Source organism: Pteropus vampyrus, unplaced genomic scaffold (assembly GCF_000151845.1).
Source record: "Pteropus vampyrus isolate Shadow unplaced genomic scaffold, Pvam_2.0 Scaffold80, whole genome shotgun sequence".
Taxonomy (NCBI): Eukaryota; Metazoa; Chordata; class Mammalia; order Chiroptera; family Pteropodidae; genus Pteropus; species Pteropus vampyrus.
In genome coordinates, this window is record NW_011888861.1 from 1 (window position 1) to 25,696 (window position 25,696).

At 36.4% G+C, this 25,696-nt stretch overlaps 1 protein-coding gene and 1 long non-coding RNA gene across 10 annotated transcripts in view; one reads left to right on the forward strand and one right to left on the reverse strand.

The window, feature by feature from the left end:
* The first annotated feature begins 7,869 nt into the window (after positions 1–7,869).
* Positions 7,870–24,243, forward strand: LOC105293921. Its single transcript, XR_896031.2, has 3 exons — positions 7,870–7,999; positions 19,468–19,674; positions 21,611–24,243. It is a non-coding gene; the product is annotated as an uncharacterized LOC105293921 (long non-coding RNA).
* The window catches only part of CDKAL1 (CDK5 regulatory subunit associated protein 1 like 1), a 459,847-nt gene continuing 447,460 nt past the window's right edge, over positions 13,310–25,696 (reverse strand). For 5 of the 9 annotated variants that reach the window (XM_011362830.2, XM_011362832.2, XM_023532244.1 and 2 more), the window contains 2 exons: positions 14,936–15,017; positions 13,310–13,813 (listed from right to left, as the gene is read on the reverse strand). In XM_011362830.2, the coding sequence (XP_011361132.1) occupies positions 13,785–13,813; positions 14,936–15,017 (111 nt within the window). In that variant the 3' untranslated portion in view covers positions 13,310–13,784. The remainder of the gene's footprint in view (positions 13,814–14,935; positions 15,018–25,696) is intronic. The other 4 variants (XM_023532245.1, XM_023532246.1, XM_011362828.2 and 1 more) reach the window with 2 other exon arrangements.

Consider the following 25,696-nt stretch of genomic DNA (forward strand, 5'->3'; position numbering starts at 1 on the left):
CGTAAGAGAAAGTCAGATCTTAAAATCATGTTCATTCCTTAAATTAACTTTTATTGAGCATCTACTATGTGTCAGCCACTGCACTAGTCCTCAGAACTACAGACTTGATCCCATCCTTACCAACACTATCTTTGTCCTCAAAAAGTCCAGAGTCATCCAGGGGAGATAGAAAGACAATGTGGTTGGGGGAGCACATAAAAGGGACACCTCAGCCTGGAGCAGGTGGGGAGCAGAAGACAGGGATGGCTTTACAGAGGGAATGACTACCTCTGAGTTCTTAAGAGGAAATATGAAACAGGTGAATGAAATAATAGTAGCTTCCAAAAACAGAAAACAGCCTGTACATAGACATAGAGCACAGAGAGAGTGTGGAGTATTTGGGAAAGGCACACAATTTAGTAGGGCTGGTGTAAAACGTGAAAGAGAAGAAGCTGCTAGCCAAGAGAGCCTTATGTGTCATACTGGGGCTTTCCTCTGTAAGTGACCAAGGACTTAGGAAGTGTCTTACGCAGGGGATTAACACAATCTGAATTGTATTTTATAAATATCAAACAGTGGGAGAATGGATTGAGGTTTGGGAAGACAGTGAGAATGCAAATAGGAAAATCAGTTTGAGACAGATGAAGAAATACAGGAGAGAAGTGCCAAGGGCCTGCACAAAGGTGACTGCAATGAAGATGATGAGGCAAAATCCAGATAAATCACAGGAATAGATTTAGAAAAATTGGACCCATCAAAAGTAGTGGGTAAAGAGAGAGAGAGGACTCCAGGATGACATGTGGCTTAGTAGCTGGAAAGGTGTGTTAATATTCATCCAGGCAGTAAAAACAGAGCATACGTGTCGAGGGGAGAGGGTGGTGAAGCAGAGAGAGAATGAGTTCAGTCCTGCATACAGTGGGGCTGAAGTACCACCCAAAAGAAAATGCACTGGAGTGTGTCGCATGTATGTTTGATTGTGTGGGAGCAGCCATGGGTGCTCAAGGAACAACACTATTGTGAATGGGAAACAGCAACATCAAAGAGGCACAAATCAGGAGAAGCCTGGAGGGAGAGACCAGGGGGGTGAGAATAAACCGTGGTAGAGAACAATACACCGACATGCATGTATTATGTTATTAACCTACTACCCGAATATGATGAAATTATATACATAGATAAGTGTTTTTGCAATGCTTGAGGGAAGTTTGAAATACATGTTTGTTACATATTCGAAATTTATTATGAATACTTAATTTGAAGATTTCTCATCCATAAGTTAAGACTATTTGTCTTTATTCAGAAATGAGTACATTTCCAAGTTATAACTGAAGTGAAAACTGGTGACTGTTTAAACCTACCAAGTAAAAAAAAGAATGTTGAATCACTAATCAGACCTGAAATGTTAGCAGCTGCTGACCTTCTGGGGTACGATAGTGATAGCTTGGCAGCAATTTTAACTTGTTCTAAGTCTTACTACAGATTGTGAAGTATTTCAGTAGGAGATATTAATTAGGTTTGCCTCAATTTTTTGTAGCAAACTTTCAAGTGTTGTCTTTATCTTCTTCAAGTAAGTAAAAGGTGTGACTGTGAAATCAGATAAACACATCAGCAAGCGGGTCTGTGAAAAAAATGAACTTGTATAACATGTGGGAGTGACCTTCACACACGTTGTGATGCTCATACAAGGACAAGCAGGCTTCTGTTCCTTCCACAGAGGGCCCGAGGACAGGGACATGCTATATTGATTTAATAGACAGCTTAAGTTTTCAACAAGACTCTGACTCAAATCCTATCAACTAAATTAATTTTTGAATATACTTGAAGCCATTCAAAGAATTTTAAGGCCACTTATGAGAAAAAAAATATTAGCCAGAAAACATGGGTATTTGTGGAGAATTAAATTATTGTAGCTAAGTCTGATATTAGCCAGAGTTTATATTTTAGTCACAGCATGCATATCTATCTACCTACCTACTTACCTACCTACCTACCTACCTGTCCATCTATCCACTCACCCCACTCACTCTTCCCTTCCTTCCATCCATCTACATACTTTATAATATATATCCACACAAATATTTACTAAAAATATATACCCAAAGTCTATATTTCATATTTCCTTTTTAAAGTGATTAAATCAGTATTACATTTTAAATTCTCAGGTTCAAAACAGAGAGAACTATGCTGCATGGAAATATTCAAATACCTATCACCAAATAAAAGAAAGCAAAGTCTGTAGAGTTAAGCAGTTAATATAAAAAATAAAAAAGCAGAGAATAAAGGATACAGACTTTATGGAATAATGAAGACTTTCCTAGAGTTCATATCCTTATGGCCAGGAAGGAAAAACTCATGAGAGCTCGTGTTCACTTAAAAATTATTATGGTTTATTCAAAATAAAAGGTCTTATTTCCTTATTTTTCTGTAGTGGATATACGGCATAACAAGAGTTTAAGACTAGATCAGTTGTAAAAATAATATTTTACAAATGCAAACTCAAAAGTAGGACAAAACACAAATCTTAAAAATTCTTGTTAGGATCCTGTACAGATTACATGAAACACATTTTAACGTTTAGAAAAAAAGTATTCAACGATATTCCGAAATTTTTTATTCAGTTTTGGGGTTTATAAGTAAAGGTTTTTTACACGTTTACAGCGAGTTCCACAGGGCTCAGTTATTTTAAAAAACCAAATCATGTTGCTGGTGATAAGTCTGGAAGTTTTGGTGAGTATGGAGGTGGGAGTGGAGCTGAAGACCACAGAACTCTGAGCGCCTCAACCAGAGCATCTCCTACTCAGGACAAATTAAGGTTTCTGTGTAAATCTCTGCTGAAGTTTTAGAGGAGGAAGTAGATTAACTTCTCCAATCGACAAATTTTTATAGAGTACCTCCCATATGCTAAGCACTGTTTTAAGTGTTGGGGAAACAGCATTAAAAAAAATCCCTGCTTCCATTCTAATAACCATAATTTTACATTAATGATAACAGCATCTGTTATTTATTGAGAATGTACTATGTGCTGAGTACTAGTGGTGGAGCTGACATTCTAGTAACTATCATTTTACTGCAAGAATTATAACAGACATTTATTGAGCACTCTGTGTGCTGGGTGCTATGCCAGAGGCTCTCCATTTTAGCCTTAAGACACTCCTATAAGGCAAGTACTAGCAAACTTCATTAAGTCTAAAATATACATTTCTTCTTTACAATTTTAGCACCTCTCAATTTGACATATATCTTTTAATCCAGGAGTCCCCCCACCCCTGGGCTGCACAGCAGGAGGCAAGCCAGGGAAACTTCATCTGTATTTGCAGCCACTCCCTAGTGCTAGCATCACCGCCTCAGCCTTACCAGAGATCAGGCATATTAATCTCATAGCCGGTCTCTGGTGCCAAAAAACACTGGGGACCGCTGTCCTAATCAAAAATGTCTCAACGTTATAATGGGCAGTCTCATTTTAATTAGTGGCAAGTCATAATTAACAGTGTTTTAGAGTCTATGAAATCCAGTATTATTCTTACTTTACAGAGGAGAAAACAGAGGCAAAGAAAACTTAAGTAGCAGCAAGTTCATACAGCTGGTAAGTGTAGGAATCAGAACTTAAAGTTTTGAATATGAAGGTAGCTACATAAAATCAAAGACCAAATTATTCTATTTTTATGGCTATTTCTAACAACTGAGTGGTTACGCTCAAAAGAGAATTAAAAGCATAATAGGATACCCTTTTTCCTTAATAGGAAAGGATTTTAAAAGTTAGTTTACATAATGTGTAGGGGAGGCTACAGGGAAGGAAGCACTCTTTTACACTATTGACGGAAATGTACATTGGAACATTTTATTTAGTGGTATCTAGCAATTCCTATCATGATTTAAAATGCACACATCTATGATCCAGCCATTCCACTTCTAGAAATTTATCATATAGTTAATATTTATACATGCATGAAATGGCATATGTCTGAGATTATACACTGCAGCATTGCCTATAAGATCAAAAGATCAAAAGCCACCCAAAGACCCATCAATAAGAGTCTGGTTAAATAAAGATGGTAAACATCTGGTAAAGAATATAAACATTTATTTAAAACAAAAGGAAAAAAAAATGAAACAAAAGGAACAAGGCAGTTCTTCATGTCCTGACATTATTTCCAAAATATGCTATAAAATGAAAAAGCAGAAGAATTTGTAGTATGTTAATATTTCAATCGAAAAGCATGCTTGTATCTATATAAAAACACATGTAGTATGTGTTTGTATACGCAAAAAATAACTCTAGAGTTATACACACAAAACCATAAATAGCTGCCTTTGAAAAGGGAAGCAGGGGTCTGTAAGATAGGGTTAGGAGGGAGATGTTCTTTGGATATGGTATTAAGTTCAAGTATTACTATTTTACAATTAAAAACAAAGAATGAAGCTAGTACATGCTCTCATAGCTGTGGTAATTACTACCAGAACATTCCAACTATGTAGCGACATGGACAGAACCCCAACTGGGAATTAAAGGGCTGAATTTTAACCCTGTATGGGATGATGGGTAAATGCTTTTTATAGTTATGGTATTCAGATCAAAAGAAAAATAAAATATATCACATTCATATATACAACACATTCTAGTCCATAATTTAGGGTCTTTCCCTGGAGGAGGAGAAAAAGACAAGTAAGATAAGACTCCTGTCCTAAAGATATTCACAGTGTAGTAGGTAGAATAGTTATGTCAATAATAAATATATAACAGGCAAAATAATTACAATGCAATATTTGTTGCCATACTGCCTAATGGATTATGAGCATCTATCCCAGTTATTTTGCCTGCCCCCTAGAAAAAAACCTCACATTTCTTAAACAGAACTATAAAAGAATTTTAAGACTATGATAAGTCAAATAACTAAGACATATGCATGTCATTGTGGCAGCATGAGAACAATTCTCTGTGTGCATCAGAAAACATGCAAAGAAGGTGAAATTAAATTGGGTCTTAAAGATGAGTCTGGCAGGACAAAGGGGCCTTCTCCTTACCTATGGAGCAGAGGTGGGATGGGGCGGAGGTCGGCGGGATTACATGAGCCTTGAGGACCTTCCCAGGTCTGTAGTTTAAGACCAAGGGAGAATGGACAAATCCAGTGTTGAGTTTTTATATCACTATCTCCAAAGGAAGGAAAGTAAGTATGAGAATGCGCCATGTTGAAGATCTGAAGAATTATATTCCCAAGCAGAAACAAAATGGAGGGTAAAAAGCAAGAACATCTAAGAAATTGAGTGTAGAAATGAAAAAGTATGTGCAATAGTAATAAATATGAATACAAAAATATGGATAGGGGAAGATGATTAGCTGACATTGAGACGAACTAAAAAAAAAAAAAAAAAGGGAAAAGAAAAAGAAAGTAAGTGCACCGTGGCAGAGGAAGGGAGTAAATTAAAAACTTTAACTACATCAACTTAAAACTTTGTTTGAAATTAAGTTAGAAAACAAGAGTGTTGATAAGAATAAAAAGTGGAGAATCAAGACAATTAGCTTTAAAATTACCCTTGTCCAAAAAATATCTAAATTGAATTAGAGAAATTCCTGTTTTATGCATGGCAGCTGGATTATTATGCTTTAGAGTGATTAAAAATGAAATATTCTCCTTCTTAACCCATGTGTGTTCCACATAATAGAGTTAAATTAAAAATAACTTGAGTTTTTAAAACTCTTTTATTTTTATTCTACACATGTGGATTTAAAATATCTCTGGAATTCTGAAAGGCACCCAAAAGTAGAGTGTTGAATAGTGGGAAAATGTTAACATTCATTAGAAGAAAGTGGTTGACTTACTTTCTTCCCATATGCTAAAACCTTAGTTTTCCAATGTCGAGAGAAGAGTGTTAATGTGCATACTAAAAAAGCACAGTAGATGCTAACTGTAACCATGACTTCCGGATCTTGCACAAAAACCCGAGGGAGAATACATTATTGGCCCATGGAAATACTTTCATTTCACTATTCTTTGTCAACAGAATTCTGGAAATTCTGCAGGTCAGAATCTGTGTCGAAGGTAGGTAATCATATAAGACCGACACAGAGACTGGGGCCTTTCAGCTGCTGTTAATAATGTGCTGAGGAAGACACAGGCCAGGCCTGGGGAGCTTATTCCACAATCAGCATCAACCCACACTCCACCAATCACAGGACTCTCGACAGTCTTAAAACTTGAGCAGTGGAGCTAAAGAAGAAAAAAGCAATAATAGCTTCCTCATTTCTCTAATGGATGCCCACATTACTTGTTTTAAGCATTCTCATTGCTCAGTACATCTCAATAAAAATAACTTTGGCTACAAAGAAGTCATTAATTATATTTTATGATAAAATGTATTGCTGAGACAAAAAGTATGTTTTTCAGGGGGAATATAAAAATTCTCTTTTCTTAAAAATAAGATATGGACACTTTTTAATTTAACTTCTTTGTGCCTTCCAAGCAATGATCCAGAAAGATTTCTCGTGTTAAAATGTCATGAGATTTTAGAGAACCAAAGTCAAATGAGTAAGTTGTTTGATCTTCTGAATTAAAATAGCAAATGTTTGAAAACTAAATGTGTCATAGGTGTCAATCTTTGAACAGGAGGCCAGGCACATTATATAAGTATGAAATGAGGAATAGGAACAAATTTTCTCAGGTCCTTCATATTAAATACAGGGGAGGCTTTAAAATAATTTTTTACTTCTCTCCATTTTGGATGTTTTCCTTTTCATCTATCTGTTTGATGAAGTGAAATATGTAATGGGCATGCAACTAGGGTTGCCGATAATAACGAGATACACAGTTACACATGAATTTCAGATAAATGAATAAAAATTTTAGTGTGTGTGTGTGTATATATATATATATACATATATATATTGTATAGATTGTATAGTACCATACTTATCCTAAAAAAAAAAAATACTCATTGTTTATCTGAAATTCAAATTTAACTGGGTGTCTTGTATTCTTATTTGCTAACTCTGGCAACCCTAACAGATCAAGTGGATTGTGTTCTAGCCAAGTTTGTCATCCCATTGGGGATGGGAAAGGTTGGTAAGTGGTGGTGCATATTGGCGGTGAGACACCAAAAAGGGTTGGGGCAGGGTATGAGAACGGTGATAGATTTTAACTTGGTGCAAGGAGTGATGATAGAGGACAAGCAGAAGGATAGTTGTCGAAGGAGTGGAGGATAAGATGTCCAGGCATGGGTGGTACATACATGTCCCCTGGCTCTTCATATGATGCAGTTCCTCTGTACCCCTTTGCTCAGTTCTTCATTATGCTAGTGAATTTCAGAGGCAGTGTATAACCAATGACAGTAAAAACTGAGAAATTTTTAGACTGGATAAGTAATTTGAAAATACAGTAACTGCCATTTCTATGTAGATCTTCTTTCGATTATTTACTTAATCAATGCTTTTATACTGAACGTTAGCAAAGGATTTGATCATGAACTTTGCTTTTTCCCTTTTACTAACATTCCTAGTGTGCTTCGGTGGGGAGGCAGAGGGAAGATAATATGCTACTAAATATGCTACATTCTTGAACAATGACCTGGGATACTTTTTGTCTTCTGAATCATGACCCCACCTGCCCATAAAAGGAAATCCCAAGTGCTAGCTAGTGTCCTGATAAATGGAACAGGACAGCATTCTGCCTGTTTCTAACCTGCCCTGCTGCCATTTTCCCATCTCCCTGTATCGTGACTTCAGTTGATTCTCTCCTTAATCTTTCTCACTCTTTTAGGCTTTTAGGCTGACTCACCCTATTACTCTGGCTTAGACATCCCCTGCTGTGTTGGCCCTAAAGAATTCCAATCCTTTGACTGGAACCACTGTGTTGCCAACCTGTCCCCCCCTACCCCCCACAGAGGGGAATTAGGGAGGAAAGCAAGTCAGACAGGGCTCTATTAGAAACAGAGGGCCTGGCAGTTCCTAATTGTCCTCATCTGTTAGTCTCTGATAATAGGACCTGATGTCCAGTTTAAAACAAGTTTCTTTTGCCTCAGGCTGATGGTGAGTTAATCAGGTGGGGAAAGAGTGGAGGTAAGGGTGGTGGTTTTAGGATAAGCTGGGCTGCTTTACTGCCTGCTTACAGAGCGGCCATTCAGTGAATCCTCAATGTTCTTCCCTGTCTATATCTGTCCTCTGCCTCTCCTTACTCCTTCTCACACCTTCATTTCTACGTAAAGTTTACCTATTTAGATTTAGATTTGGGATTGGGCAGAGGGAGGTAAGGTAAGAAGGCCCCCTTAAGCTTGAATTGCGTTTGTCAGTCCACCTTTTATTATAGTGTCTTACACTGAATTTTCAGCTACTGGTGGCATACAGGTGATGGACATGGATGGTGGAGCTAGACAGCTCATAACTTGTGAGTTGTGTGATCTTGAGCAGTTACTTAATCTTTCCATGTCTCAGTTTCTACATATGTAAGATGGGAGATAATAAAAGTATTCATCTTATAGAGTTGTTATAAAGATTAAATGAGTTATTACACATGTAAAGCTTTGAAGATAGTGCCAGTTACATGGTGTCCTGTAAACAGAATAACACCAACACCAACACCACCACCACCAACAATAATAATAACCCCATCAGATTCGATTCTCCTTGTTAATCCTCAGGGTAAGTGGCAAGAGAATTCTGGCATCTATGTGTCCCTAGATATATCATTTTAACAATATTAATATCTCTGCCATTTACACAAACTTCCAATACCACCCATTCCTGCATTTACAGTAACAAAATAAATTAAACTAACATATAAAAAAGGTTTAGTTTTTAGAACAATGCCATGTTGGAAGGAAAATAGAAAAACAGATAGGTACAATATCAAAGTTAGGCTCAAACATGATCTGCTACTCAACTTGAATCATAAGCTGAGGAATGTTAAAAATGAGGAAAGTGCTTTTAAATCAGGTTGGCATAGATTAGAAAGCAAAAGAGTAGCTATAGTTATTTACTTTTGAGGCAGGAAACAGCTGAAACGGGCCTATATCTTCTGAAACAATTACATGGTCACCTTAGGAGGGAAGATATTTTAACAAATGAAAGCATAGATTTTAGACCAAGAGAGCTCCTTTACTTAGTATGTCCTTTATTTTGAGGTTGAGTTATTCATTTGGCTTTAGAGTGAAGTCAATGGGGCCAATAAATGAGTTTAATATGTACTGAAGTGCTCACTTTTGTGTGTTTCAAGGCCATAACCTGAGCATGGTTTTAGTATGACATGGGAAAATATAACAATAAGGGAACTCAATCAGACATTTATCCAATTGTTCCTGATATTTAGCAACACCCCTAAAATGACTTTTTAGACATTTTTTAGTCTTTGCCAAAGATGGGGAATAGAGTTAAGTGTACAAATGGCTTTGGACAATCTGCTGCAGAGAACTGTTTTAAGCATGGCATAAACATGCCAAATCAATAACTTGTTTCTTTATCTGCATGTGCCATGAAAATCTGGCTATCATAGAGTGCCGGATCCATTAAAAACTGAATTTGCTATTTCCAGACAGCAGATAACTCAAAGCTCAACAGGGCCAGCAGGCAGTAATCCAAATTCCCATCTCCCTCTCTAGAAGAACAACTCAAAGCACTCTGTTGCTACATTACGTTATTCAAAGCGCAGGGGATAATGAAGGCTTGACAACACTGTGGCTGCCTCAGGATTGAGTCAAATGGCCATTATTCTTCAAACATAAAGAGCTGGACAAAGTGACTTTTGTTACCTTAAATCACTAGACAAAACTGATTAATGGAGAAATGTAAATCAATATATGATTTCCGGAATGGAACTAACTGCTCCTTTTGCTTAAGGTATGATATATGTATTTATGAAACTTGATGTTACAGAGACTATTAGTCTCTTAGGGAAGAATGGATAGTGGTAGAAACCAAGACATTTTTCCCCTAAGACTTCTGAAATAGATTTTTGCTGTATGCATCTGTCCAAACGGAGCTGCAGGAAATATTTTATACTTTTTATTATATAATATTTCACCGTATACTAGCAGATATGAATTCCCAGACACATTTGTATTAACGACAGTCCTTATGGTAGTCTTAGAAAATGTGGATTTTAGAAATACATAACAATATTTTTTGTATATTTAACACTGCAATTAAAAATGCATTGTACTGATACATTAACATAATTATTCCACTCGAGTTACTCCTAGAGTAATTTTTAAGATAAAAATATCTTATAATATTCTCAAAGACTTAAATACCTTTATAGTATCTAATTATATAAATGAGTAATTTGAGAGAATATTTGTTCTATCCTCCTCGTCCTTTATGCTCACACATTTTTTGTCCTTTACCCAACTACCAACACACATTCAACCATTCTTTCACTGTTTCTCTTTTTTAAAACCAGTCTCTGCCGTAATACTTCATTTATCCAACCTTATTAAGAACCAGCTGTTCTTAAGTGTTTTTAAGATAAATAAAATTTATTCTTAAAATATCAATGTTTCTAAAAATAAGTTATACACATCTCTACTGTTTTAAAACAAAACATGTTTATTTAATTTTTTTATTTTTTAAAAATTTTTTTAACGCAATTTAGGCCCAATTATTTTACCTCAGGACTACTAAAATGTATAGGGATATTTGGGTATCTGGGTCCAAATTAAATGATTCTGGGCAGCTGCACTTTCAGAGTTCCTCTGTTAATGACATAGTTTTTATGGTCTTGGCCTTGCCTTCATTTAGAATGCTGCCACTTCTTAATGGAGCTCTGACTTCTTGAAGCAATAACCACCCTCTTTTTAACTGCTGCTAGGGTTGAATGTGGTTTGGGAAACCAGGCATCTTTGTTTGTTAGAACTATTTTTGTTTTAAGTGGCCTGCTTGTGGATGGGGGACTGAAGAAGTAATGAGGTGGGGAGAATTAAATAGTAATTTTGACAGTCTGGGCCCAGGCTGGCTTACTTGCAGGTTTGAGCTGTGTTTTATAGAGCTGAGATTGCTACACAAAAGACCTCTGGCTGAATAAAACACTAATGTTCGTTTTCTATCTATTCATATGCTAACTTTTCAAGTGTATTCATACATAGATTTTTTTTTTGACATATAAATTTGTTTACAGTTCAACTGATATATGTCTGTGTATGTAGAAATATTATTAAAATAACACTAGTCACCAAAAGAAAAAGCTTATTTCGGCAATCCAGGAGCTATACAATAATGTTACTTCCCAGGTGTATCTGCTGATTTATGTCTACAGATGTAGAAAATTATTAAAATAGCAATAGTCATTAAAAGAAAATGAGAAGCCTACTTCACAAAATTCAGAAACTAAATAGTGACAACCTGTTAAAGATTCACTTTTAATGGTTGAGTATGTATTAATTCACATAGACTAAGTGTGTTTAGGAACTCTGTCAACTTTGCAGATGTTAAAAACCACTATAAACCTAAACAGAATTTTGTAACTTTTTCCTTCCAAGCATTTTCATATTTTATAATAGCTTTTCACATTAGCAGATTATAAACATCTGTATTTAGCTAATAAACCTACATTTCTCCCTGAACACCTAATTCTGATAAAATGTAACAGGAAAAGAAGTAAGGAAAGAAATAAGAGACATCTTTTATATGCATAGCAATATTTTCTTCAGGCCAAAGACAAAAAGCACATGCTAATTTGCATAACTTTAATATAAGTGTTCTAATTATAGCCTGCTTTACTTATCCTTGAATTAGCCAAAGGAAAATTCAACTCTAGGTTGGCTTCTGTCACCTAGAAGGCCTCTGGCCCTAAACCTCTCCTGGTTGTTAGTATGATGTGTTTTTAGAAATTACAAGCAATGTTTATTATGTGTTTATTAAAATAACTGAAGAAAGAATATAATGTATAAAACATAATCAGATTACCTACTGCTTTAGATTCTCTTTACCAATATTCTCTTTTATTAGGTCAGATAAGTGGGAATTAGCTTTGGTCAAAGCCTTTCTGTATGTCTATATTATAAGGACTCCTGAAAAACATATTTTTAAAATAGACATGGAACCACAGAGGTAACAGTCCAAAATGAAATTCTTCCAGTCTCCAGTATTTTCCTTAATACTCATTCTGAGTGCACATTTTGCTCTAAGCTTTGTTTGCTTTTTGTAACAGCATTTAAGAGAAAACCAACTGACCATTAACAACCTAAACAATGACTTTAGAATACTATTAAGAAGTGCACCTGGCCTGAGTCAAACAACACAGTTTGTTTAACCTGGTGACTTTCCTGTGTCTGGGGTTAGGCAGGAGCAATCTTGGGGGAAGGAAAGAACAGCAAATATAACTGACTCCCTGAGAACAAAACGGTTGCACTAACCATCCTTTGAAATTACAACTGTTTTAACAGTTTCTAGTAGGCAAGGCTATCATTTAAGTGACCCGCTATAATTTGGGATGAAGCCCCAGGAAATTATGTCAACTTCAGAACAGGAGTTGTATTTCTGAGTTTACTCAGTATAATGAATCCACTAAAACGCAGAGTATTCCTTCTTTGTTATAAATTTATATGAGGGAAGTATTAACAATAAAAGGAATCTAGTTAGAGAGGAAAGGAATACCATAACATCCACTCCAAGGAGCAGATCACAGTTTACTTTTTGCAGCTTTTTTATTATAGAAAACTTCAATCATGAAGGAAAAAAATACACAGAATAGAATGATGAACCCCCACAAAACTCATCATTCATTTTCAATAATCATCAATACATGGCCAATCTTATTTTCCTCTATGCTACCCACTCCCCTCCTTGAAATTTTTTTAAAGCAAATCCCAGACAGCCTACATTTTATTTTACATAAGCTTTCACTTACGATACATGTATATATTTAACCTAAAGATCACCCCAGAAATCTCATTGAGCATGAGATGTTTAAACTGACTTTAACTATCTCTTATAAAATGTTTTACACTCAAACCCATCTACCTCGAAAACTCATTTGTTTGAATATAATTGGTTAATTAAAAAGACAAAGTAACCTAAATCGTAACCCTCTATTATTGTATTTACAGGGGGTGGGGGAGCAACATTCCAAGACTGAGAAAACAGTGCACGTTACCTAGTCCCTGTGATTCTAGCCTTTGTGGACGATAATCAGCACTAGACAAGGTTAAAAGTAACACAGACCTGCCCTGATGTGGAGCTTGGAAAAATGGGAGGAGGCTACTAAGAGGCAGGAGCTGCTTCAGAGACTTTTCTCTTTTCCTTCACTACACATACAGAATAAAACAGAATGCCAACAATGCCAGCATGCCTTGGAAGCTTCAAAAATCACTCATAAAGCAGTCTAGCTACTTACAAAAATTTATTACCCATCTTAAAGTGAAGATCAAAAGGAACTCCATCTAGCATTTATATTCAATTCCTCATTGCCTGATGAGTAATTTGTAGAGGAATGAAGTCTTCACAAGGGAAGCCAAAATAATCTGAGGTGACTTTGATACAATGCCACAAAGGATATGAAGAGGAAGCCAGTAGAAGCTGCAAATGGCTACATTCCATTAAGAGTTCTAATAAAAGAATAATGGAATTTCCCTTAACTGTGAATTTGAAAAATGTTAGAAGTAGGCAAAATTTAGACAAGTCAGGAAAAACCTTTGATTTGTCACAGCCTTTGTTATTGTTGTTAAATGTTAACTTTAGCTACTGTTGCATTTATGTTAATTACATGGCCTCACCTAAAAAAAAATGCAACTTTCCCATTAGAAATCTGGTTAATCTCATTCCTTTTGCTGTGTTACTATCAGCCTGCACCTTCCGTCTGCATTGTCAGACACTACTGGCTCCCTCAATCTCTTTCAAACAAATTGCTGTATTCTGCAAAGTGATTGATTTTACTTCAAAAAAGTAACTTGAAATGATGTAATGTTTAGTATTGTATATTGCCACAGTCACATGGAGCATAAATACCTCTTTTACTAATTTTTGGTGCTTATGTCAATTGGTCACTACAAAAACACTATAAGTTATTCAAATTCTTGTAATTTCTATGAACAACTGGCACGATTTTTTTTTTCCTTCTGGATCCAGACATCTTCGTATTCTCAACTGAGGAAAGTAGTTTTCACACTAGTTATTTTGGCTAGTTAAAAAATCTCCACCACATGTCTCCTTGTAAATTCATAGATAAAGATTTAAGTTTATATTAGCAATTCAACTGTGCAAATTTGTTTGCTTCTGAAATCACCTCAAATTAACAGATTTACTGGAAGCTTACATGATATAGAAGTTTTACACAACTCTCAGAAATCTTGTAATGTATTTCCCTATGAAGATGTAGTGTTGAGCATTTTCTTTAAAAACAGTTGTAAGTTTATTTTAAGAGTCCTTAACTTTTACAAATATATGGTGAAATACTTATAAGTGAAAAGATGTCTGGGAAAAGATGTCTGGGAGGGACCGGAGAGCATTGGGTATAAACGAATCTAGACTGGCCATGGGTATGTAAAGCTGTGGGATGGAGACGTAAGGGTTACTACACTATTTGGTCTTCTGTGTAGCAAAACTTGTAGCAGTGGATATTTCAGATATAATGCTATGCACAGCTTTTTGTTAGGGTTTTTATTTAGAAAGATCGCTTTCTATCAAGAGCAATGAAGAACCAAGAGGTGGCAGTTAATAGTTCAACTATCTTTACGAATTAAAAAACCAAGTCCATCCCTACGGTGTTTGGTAAAGAAAAAAAAAAAACAAACAACCAAACAAAAAAACCCCAAATCTGTCCTTTCAGTCTTTAAGATTTCGGTACCAATATGTAAGTAGATTTTAATGCTAATAAAATTATTTTAGTTCAGAAATACACATTTTCTGTTTTCTTTTAAAGAGAGATGTAAGAATTAAAATGGAAATTTAAATGGAACTGGTAAGTGTACTTCAAAATCATATATATCAGTGAAAATTGTGCTATATATTGAGAAAGACATCTACTACCTAATACACTAATCAATGCATCTCTTACCTTGTGATCATATGGATTGTAAGAATGAAATACCCGAGAAAGATCTTTTGTTCTTTGCTTTTTCTGTGGAAGAAAACACAAACATTTGCGTTAATAGGTAGCAAAAACATGTACGCGCGTGTGTGTGTGTGTGTGTGTGTGTGTGTGTGTGTGTGTGTATCCATATGTGCATCTCTCTGTATCTTTCTATCAATCTGCATTAAGATATTGTTTATCAGAGATTCTTCCTTGTGCAAGGTTAAGGGCGGCAGTATCAATCTGGGACACGTGGATGCAATGAAAAACCAAAGCTACTTTGCGGGTCATCGTCACAGGCCAGCCAGGCAACCTCTTCCTAGAAGGTTTTATAATCAAAACTCCAATCATCATCAAAAACTCTATTTTATAAATACATAATTCACAGACTAAAATGAAAAAAAAAACTGAAAAGAAATTAAACTCAAACACATTTAGGAAACTTTGACTTTCATTGCAATACCAACTGCTGTTACCCTGAATTGAACACTAGCAAGCGTCCATTTAAACAATTTACCTCCTTCAGTCCTCCTGGTCACAACTTGTATCTGTCTGCTTGAGCTGCCTTTGTTCTGCCACTGCTATATAGCCCAGGTGCAGGGCATGGTGTTTCACACACCATAGTCACTCAATAAATATTTGCTAAATTAATGAATAAACGAAATACCTGAGTTAGATAGGCATAGAACTCTTAAGTATTTGTAAGATGGCACATAAACCTCATAATATAGTAATGAAAAGAGAAGCCTCTTTTCACTTCTAATGATAGATTCTTCTCAAGCTGAATCTAGGCATTATTCAAGTACCCTTTCCACTTCTCGCTCCCCCAGTGTCTGTTACAATAAAGTCAACTATAATTACAATTATGTTACAATAATTATAGTCCAGTACAAGAATCAGCTTGTTTTCTCATACCCTGTGCTCTGTACACTTGCCATAACTAACATGAACAATTTTGTGTATGGTTCTAGATCTGCTGTGCATATATCTTCACATATAATCAATTACTATTACTTTTAAAGGGGATCATTCTGCGTATACTGTTCTGAAATTTACTTTTTCCACGTCACAAGTTATTTTTGCCAAACTATAAATGTTTGTAAATCCAGACCCGCAATCCCTTATATAACGTTCTCAAATCCAAAAACTTCTGAAACCTGAAACTTTTTCTGCAATTCATTTCAATTTTTTAATATAATGATTATCTTTGCACAAATATCTTTGTGAGCTTGAAAGTATGCATGTTTATTACCTCCATAGATCCTGCCAAACTGCCTCCTCCCAAACACAGTACCAATTTGCCTTCTCAGTGAGAGTGAAGGAGAGAAACTGAAGCTTAAGTTGGAAATTCTTAATTTCTCTTTTCTACTTAAATGTTAGAATATTTCTGAATTTACAGAAAAGATAAAACACTTTTAAAACAGACATTGAAAACCTTCCCAGCTGCCAAGTGTAGAATTTATTTCTTGTATTTATTTCTTGTACATCATAGGGTTAACCATTATCACATGTTAAAATTTTATCATGAGAGTGGCCTGTTTGTCCTTCATTCGGCTCCTGTTTTGCATCTGGTTCTACTTTGATGTTTTTAATCCAACTACCTGGTAACTGAGCTGTTTCTATCTTCACTTGGGCGTGAACTCTTGCCTGGTACCCATGTTTACTAAGGAAGTATTTATTTCCTTTAAATTCCAGTGTCTGCATGAGGACGTCTGTCATCCCTCTCCAATACCAGGGATCTAAGCGGATCCCACTACTTGGGTTCCACATGATCCTCTGTAGCCACCTGGCTAAGTATTCAAATTTGATATTAATTCAGACCTTGTATCGAAGTCATCTGTACACAGTCATAGTTTTCCCATAGACCAGTTTCCCTATTTCTGAACTGTCATTGGAGTCAATATTCCAGCTGGCAGTCCTTTGAATCACTTGGCCACATTATGACACTCACTAACAGTTATCCTGCCTAATGCTCTGCCAGAATTCCTACCTCATCCGTCCACCTCTCAGGAATCTTCTGACCATCAAACTCTAAAGTTATTTAACATCCCTTTTCCCCAGAGAGCAGAGATGTATCTCTAAGCAACTGAAAATAGTTCCTCGGCTCTATGAGCCCCGGAATCTGTTCTGAACAGGTCACCTGCCCACAAAAGTTTTCATTAGCTTATAATTTTCTCTTTCCTTTCCATTCACCCACATAGTTGGTATAACAGTTCTTGGCGTACACTTCAGTTAGAAGAAAAATGATGGATACTAACACTTCCTTTGGTAGGAGACTTAATATAAAACATGGCAGAATTTTTTTTCTGAAAGGAAATTGTGCTAGAGAAGATAAAGCAGGGAGCACATCAATATTAAACTTAGGAGCTATCCCCAGGTCTGTTTAGTCCCAGAAATGGCTGCGCTACCAGCTTCAGTTGGCAGGTGGACACGAAATATTCAGAGGTTGTTTGTGTGACTCTTATCGTGCGTTTTGATTTAATATGTCTGTTTGATAGATAAAAATGCCTTTTATTATAAGCTATCTCAAATTACTTTGGGAAGGAAGTGGGGTATAAATGATAAGTAAATACACTCGGATTAGCCCCCAAAGAAGCCATTGAAGGAAGAACATTTTTTTTCTGACAACAAATTTATTACATACAAATACAGTGAAGTCTTGGCTATGAATGTTTTAGGTTATATCAGTTAACTTAGTCTAGTTAACTGAAAACCATTGCTATTTTTTCTGTGTAGTCAGAGCATTAGCTCAGTGCTTCATCTTCTGAAATCCAAAATAGGGGTTGACAAATGATGGCCCATGCGCCAATTCAGCCCACCACCTGTTTGTGTAAATAAAGTTACTGAAACAGAACCACACTCATTCAATTATGTATTGTCTATGAATGCTTTCATACTAACATAGCAGAGTTGAGTGGTTATGACAAAGATTGTATGACCCATACATTCTAAGAGATTTACTATCTGGCCCTTTACAAAAAAAGTTAGCCATTCCTGATCTTGAATCTCTATCTTTGACCATGTCTATTTCTGAAAGTAGCCCCCTGACCCCAAACCAAATGAACAATTAACTATCCAGCAAAATTTCTTGCTCCTTCTATTCACTCAATGAGAACAGTTTAAGAACCAATCATAACCTATATCTTGACACATCAGGAGAATGTATCAGGCAAAATAACAATTAGCTGTCTTGTTTTTAGGATTTATCTTTTGAGCATTCTATGTTCAGATAGAAAATATTATACGTCGCTTTTTAGAGCATGATGAAATAGATCTGGGGTTTTCAGAACCTTCTGTATTCACATTATCACTGCTGATAACAGATACTCTTCGAGAAGAGACTCTTTACTAAGTTCTAGCACTAAAGTCAAGTAGAAGGTTTCACGTACAAGTGACTAAAGCATGGCCATTATTGCTAGTGAGCCAGTTTCTCATATGAAGACAATGTTAAGTGTACTATGCTACAAAATAGGCTTGCTGAGCCTTGCTATCAGCAGTTTTAACTGAAACTAAAAGCTGAGCCAAAGTGGAATAATTAGGTATTTTCCTATTGCATCATAGTGTGTGTCTAAATTACCTCCCACTTTTCAACTTGTTAAAACAAACATCTCAGTCATGCAACCACCTGTTAATTCTCCAAGTGTTTAAAAAGTAAACATGTTAAACAAGTTGTGTGATGAGCTTGTAATGAGGGTGGCCAAAGTACAGTGAATACGGCAAACATCTATTCCCAAACTGTAAAGGTGCCTTCAAGTCACTGTTATCATTAATCCCAAAGATCGGGCCCAAGAGAGAGAAGGTTATTAAGAAGTAAGTACATGCTGAGTCTTGCAGCCTGTCTGGGCTGCAATCTGGTTTAAAAGATGAAGCAGTATAAAATTTGGTAGAATTTCTAGATTTCTGAGAAGCTAAATACCTGCAGATCTCCATCCTGTAGGTATTCCCTGAACTGCTTTTCTATTTCACTTTTTAAGAACAGAAAACACTGGTGACCTCTTTTAGATCCATGTTTAAACCCCTTTTTCAGATAAAACCAAGGCCTCAATGGAGCATTTTTAATAGTTCAAGTTTCCAGACAATGTAATCATTTCAATTTTTATCAAAGGCATACAACAAAGTTCATATCTGAAAAAGGCTCCATAGGTGATAAGAATCTGTATTTTGAAGGTGAGCTTATCCAATCAATTAAACTGTAACAATATCCACCCATTTAACTTCTCTTGGTTCCCCAATCTAATTCAATGCTTTCTGTGATCATTCTCTACTTGTAGATTAAAGCGTTCTCAAATAAAATAGTGTTATTATAAGCTAATATGTAATTTCTACATTTGGAGTCTCAAAAAACTAATAAAACCTACAAGCCTTCAGAGAGTTTGATCAACTTAAGGTATAAAATATAAATGTTTCGGCAAGCCTTCATCATACTTTGTGGTAAGAAGCCAAAGAGCAGGTTTGAATTTCAATATACTAACTTCTGGTTTCCCATTCCATGTGCCAGGAGTTTGGAAGTCACCATTCCAACCTAACAACAAGTAAGAAGCTGAACAGAAGAGAAAGAAACAATTCTTCCTGGGTCCAGAAGAGAGGGGAAGACACAGAGAAAACTGCAGCCTCTAGAACTGAAGAGAATAATAGGCAAATATAGGGAATGCAACTTCTGGGAGCAGAGACTCAGGGTGAAGCTGCTGTAGGAACCGGTGCTCAGGTAGGAAAACTTGAATTGTAATTAATGAAATGCTGGAGTGGAGGCTCAGTGCACACAACTCCGAAAGCTAAGAACTCCAGGGAGAGCCAGTCATGGAAGGCCCCACCATATTGTGAAATTTACCTCCAGGAGCTCAAACAGATTCCCACAGTAAATACCAAGAAAACTCCTTGGGCTTCCTTCTGCCAAAAGGAGGGGAAAAGGAAGCATTCCGAAGTACACTAGTGAACTCCGTTCTTCTTAACAAGACCTACCCTCAGGGGAAACTAGTTAACCAGAGCCTAACCTGCTGGGGTATTATCAGAGCCTACCTTACCTGGGGAAGGGAATTATTGGACTCCAGCCCTCCTAGTCATCCTATCCCATCTAAGGCAGGCAGAGGAAAAAACAGAAACAAGCATACATTCACAATCCAGAAGCACTAAATCCAGGGTCACTAAAGGACTGAGATCTAATCATAGGAATATAGAAGGCTTTCCCTCTCCTTACACCCCACTACCACATGACTAAAGGCCAATGTACAGCAGTTCCTTTTAACCAGTACATCATGCCCAACTATCAAGAAAAATTACAAGATATAGCAAAAGGCAAAAACAAAACAAAACAAAAACAAAACAAAACAAAAAACAAAACAAAACACAACAATCTGAAGAGACAGAGCAAACATCAGAACCAGACATGGCAGAGATACTAGATACTAGACTGGAAATTTAAAACAATTATCATTAATATGCTAAGGACTCTAATGGATAAAGTAGACAACATTCAAGAACGGATGGGCGATGTGAGAATAGAGATGGAATTCCCAAGAAAGAACCACAAAGAAATGCTAGAGCTCAAAAATCCTAACAGAAATGAATAATGCCTTTATCAGTTTATTAGTAAACTAAACATGGCTGAGGAAAGACTCTATGAACTAAAGGATATATGAATAGAATCTTTGAAAGCTAAAAAGCAAAGAGAACCAAGATTGAAAACTACAGAATATCCAAGGAATGTGAGACAACTGCAAAGACTATGACATGTGCATAATGGGAATACTACAAGAATAAAGAAAGAAAGGAATAGAAGAAAAATTTGAAACAATAATGACTGGGAATTTTCCCCAAATTAATGTTAGAAAGCAAACCACAGATCCAGGAAGCTCAGAGAATATCAAACAGGACAAATGCCAAGAAAACTGTGGCACATCATTTTCAAATTATAGTAAATCAGAGAGAAAAATCTTGAAAGAAGCCAGGGGAGAAAAACACCTTACCGAAAGAGGAACAAAAAGGTAAGAATTACATCCAGCTCCTCCTCAGAAATCATGCGAGCAAGAAAAACAACTTAAGAGTTGAGAGAAAAAACCACCAACCTAGAATTCTGTACCCTGTGAAATTATCCTGCAAAAGTGAAGGAAATAAAGACTTTTTCAAACAAAAATTGAAGAACTTTATTGCCAGTAGACCTCCCTTGCAAGATATGTTAAAAGAAGTTCTTTAGAAAGAAGGAAAATATTACAGGTCTAAAATTCAGATCTGCATAAAGAAGAGCACTGACCAAGGAAAAAGTAATGATAAAATAAAAACTTAATTTTTCGTATTCTTAATTGATCTAACAGAACAGTTTGTTCAAAAAATAACAGCAACAACATATTCAATTATGTATGCTTACGTATTTATGAAATGAATGGCAGGAATGATATAAGGGATGAGAAAAAGGAATTAGGATTATTTTGTTATTATAAGGTACACTACCAGTGAAACAGTATTGTGTTATGTGAAAGTGGATATTTTTTTACTTGGATTACTTGTAAATGTATGTGTATTGCAAACTCTAGGGCAACCACTGAAACAAGTTTACATATACTTAAATATATATATTTAAGTATACCTGATATGCTAAGAAAGGAGAGTTTCAATGTACTTATTTTTTCCTGTCCCCTTTCTGGCAGAGAACCCAAGAAGTGGTCAACTAATCAACTGGCATGTTGCTACAGAAAAGTAAGAATGAAAAGATAAGGAGCCAAACCAACTCACTAACTGGACAGTCAGGTTCTGAACAGCTGAACTTTGTGTCATGCAGGTGCACTTGAGACAGCAAGGCTATGATGGTGTGGTAGGGACTAGGAGAGTTCTAAACAAATCCCAAAAGAAGACTGGAGTCAAAATTCCAGACAGTAAAGGCTAGGGATCAAGAACTGGTCAGTTACACATGCCAGGGACAGACATTCATAAGAGAAGTCAGAAGACCATATCCTGAGGCAAAAGGGTGGGAATAGCCCAGAGGTACAAAATAAAAACAAATGACTGAGGGTCAAAGGGGTCCTTGGTGAAGAACTAGTCAGGAACTAAGAGAATCACTGTGAGGCAGGGCTTAGCAATAAGCATCAAGAAACTCTGAAGTCAGGGATAAAAAAAATGAAGTAGCCAGGAAAACTTCAGAAGTGAAGTAACTATGCAGGATGGGGTCTGACGCTCAGGTAGGTCTGAGTTTTATACCTGAGTCTTATACCTTAGAGGTCTTCTATTATACCTGCAGGGGCAGGTTCCAGTTGTCAGGGTGTAGGCAATGCTGGGTCTATTAAATTCAGTCTAAACGGGACAGCATTTAGTTGAAGAGGGGAAAATATAATAGCTTAATGGAAGTTCAGTTTTTGACACAAGCCAACATGAGAAAACTCAGTTTGTAGATAGATTATGCTCTTTATAAACTGTAAGAAAGTAGCTCAGGTATAGGCACACAGAGACAGAGAGAAAAGGAGTTAGCTTTGTTGAATCAAAGAAATTGCTAAGTGATTAGAGCACATGATGCAAGAAATGTGACAAATGATCGAATCTGTGTTTCAGAAAGAGTTTCCTAATGGTGTTAGAGATGGAGAATGAGAGCAAGGCTAGAGGCCAAAGATGGTGTGAGAGGGTGCTGCAATGGTTCAGAAAAAATGACAATATCTCAAATTAAGCTAGGGGCAAAGGGGGTAAGTGAGATGGATCTGAGAAATAGGTATGAGGCAAGATGGAGAACATCTGGTGACTGATTAGATAGGAATACAAGAGAGTGAGGAGCAGAAGAAAACTCCAAGATTTCTGGCTGAGATAACAAAGAGAAGAGTGTCCTACACTGACAGAAGGACTCTAGACAAAAAACAGGTTTCGGGGACTACAGCAGGGTGAGGAAAGAATTCAGTTTTGAATATAATGAGTTTGAGGTGGCCGGCTGTGAGACATTTGGAGAGATAATGAGAAAGAAGTTAGATATAAGGGTATGATGCCATAAGAGAGAAATGGACCATAGATTTGAGAGTCAGGAACCTATCGGTATACTTTAAAGAAGAGAGGAGATGTGATTGCACTGGGAGTATACAGAATGAAGGAGACAAGAAGATGAGAGAAGACTGAAGTTTAAATCCAAGCAAATAATAGCTCTCTGACTTCGGGCCATTTCTGCTCTGGACTTCATATGTAAAATGAGAAAGTTGGATTAGGCCGGTAGTTCTCAACTATGGTTGCAGGTTAGAATCATTGGAGAGTCTTTAAAATACACCAGTGCTAGTCCTAGTCCCCAGTGGCACTGATTTAAGTGGCACGGTGGGATCTAGGCAAGCCTATTATTGAAGAGCTCTTGGGTTTTCCAATGTGCAGCTAAAGTTGAAAATCACTAGCCAAGATAATCTCCAAGTTCTCTTCCAATTGTTAACCATTACTCTTTTAGACTGGTTCCCCTCTGTCTTTTGGCTCTTGCCATTCTGAATTCAGAATTCTAGCAGGCATGTTCACTCTTAATCTCCTCATTATATTTGAAGATTTGCCTGATTTCCTGACCTCTTTCTTTACTTAGAAATGGACTCTACACAGGAATTCCTCTGGGGCACATTCAGGCTTTGGCTGCAGTGAACAGGCTGCTGTTATATATTTAGTTCCCTACTTAGTGAGTGCTTCTGAAAAATAAATGGAAAGTTAATTTAATAACCTTGAACCTTTATTTTATTATCAATGTATAAAACATCAGAAGCTTAATTAAAAGCACTTGACATTATCAGCACTCAATCACAATCTAACTTTTATACTGTATATATTTAGATGGTGTCCCTAAGGTAATATTCATTCAAGATCACAGAGAAGAAAAAACAGGTCCCTGGATTTTAACATGAACCTCAAAATTTAGAAATCAGTTTAAAAATTTCAATGATGTGAAATATGTTTGGTAATCAAAACAACCAAAACTACTCAGAAAAGCAGACAAATTTCAAAATCTCATCTGTTTTTCCTTTATCAGGCACACATAATACCTTCACGTTCTATGAGAAATAACTAAGGACATAGAGAAAATAAAGAAAAATAAGACTGCTCTAACTCTACACATTTTTTTCACCTCTTACTTTCTAGTAAGATCTGCAAGATAATTGAGATGACTATAAATGTTGTTGACTGTCTTAAATTTCTTTCTCTCCCTCCAGTCACAGCAAATTCAAGGAGAGTTATCAGGTTCTATAGTTTCTCAAATCTCCGCAGTGGGTGGGTGTGTTGGAGCGGGTAATGTGTAAGCATTTCTTGAGGACATTAAAACAGCAGAATTCTAAGAGTGGAAGTTGGAAAATAGAGAAGTGAATTTGTTCATCCAAGTGTAATGGTATTCAAATAAAATAACCTGGCAAATGTGGAAATGTACCACTGACTCTAAAACACAGTAGGTATCAGTGGGGAAACGCTTTTTTCTTCTTTTTTTTTTGCAGCCCTTATGGTTTCTAAAATAACCTTAGAGGAGCTGAACATGTAACAATCAGCCTCTCATTTTCACAGTGTGGTTGGTAGAGGAGCGGTGGCACCATTTACCCTGGCAGGTCCTTAACTAGGCAACAAATGCTGGAAGAAAATGCAAATAGGAAATTCTGCATTAATTCAACAATAGTTGATAAAATAAAATCTAAGTAGCCATATCTTCTTATATCAGACTCACCTTATTTTCTAAAGAGAACATTTGTTTGCAAGGAAAGGTCATTCTCTAGCAACAAAGGCAAGGCTGGCACATAAGAAAGGAAGGAGACTTAACTACTTTGTAGTAATAGGTGTTGCTAAAATGAGTAGCCATTAAAAGCAGTTAGAAAAGAAACAGCCTTTTAACATAAAATCCTTGCAAGGTAAAAAGACAAAGTCCAAGAGTACTGAGTACCACATAAGCACAATGGTTCCTTCAAAGTTCCTTTTTGTGGCAACTTCAAAAGTAGCACACAAGAACGCGAGTTGCTATAAATATCAATTCAATATCACTTATCTTCACTCTGCCTTTATAACTGACCACAAAAGAGTTAACTCTATTTCTTATCTGCATTATTGTAGCAAAATTTTCTTTCGTGGACTATCTGGGTCCAATTTTCACCCTCTAAATCAAGAGCCGAATATAGCTGGCCACCTATTTTTTTTTTTGGTATGGTCTGTGATTTCTTTTTACACTTTTAAATGGCTGGGAAAAAAAAAAAAAACACAGAACAAGGCTTATTGGTGACATGTGAAAATTATATGAAATCTGAATTTCTGTAAAGTTTTATTGGAACACAGCCATGCTCTTTCTTTCCTGTATTGTCTGTGGCTGCTTTCGTGCCATAATGGCAGGGCTGAATGCTTACAACAGACACTGTATATCCTGTAAAGCCCAAAATATTGACTGTCTGGCCTTCTACAGAAAGAGTTTGCCAACCCCTACTCTAAACCATTGGTGTGCAACTGTTTGCACATTGGAATCACCTGGGGATTTAAATAATACTGATGTCTGAGTTCCACTGCCATAGATTCTGATTTAATTAATCTACACTGCAGCCTAGGATTTGAAATTTTTAATATCTGTCCAGGTGATGTTAAATTGAAGCCAGGGTTTAGAATCATGACTAAACCCACCTCTGTAGTTAAGCCAGAGTGGGTTTTCTAGTGCATGGTCATCTAATGTCACTCTCCTCTTTAAAAACCTTCAAAGACTCTCTAATGCTCAGAGAATCAAGTCTCAAGTACTGCATTAGGGCTTGTCCACATTTTCCCCACCAACACCA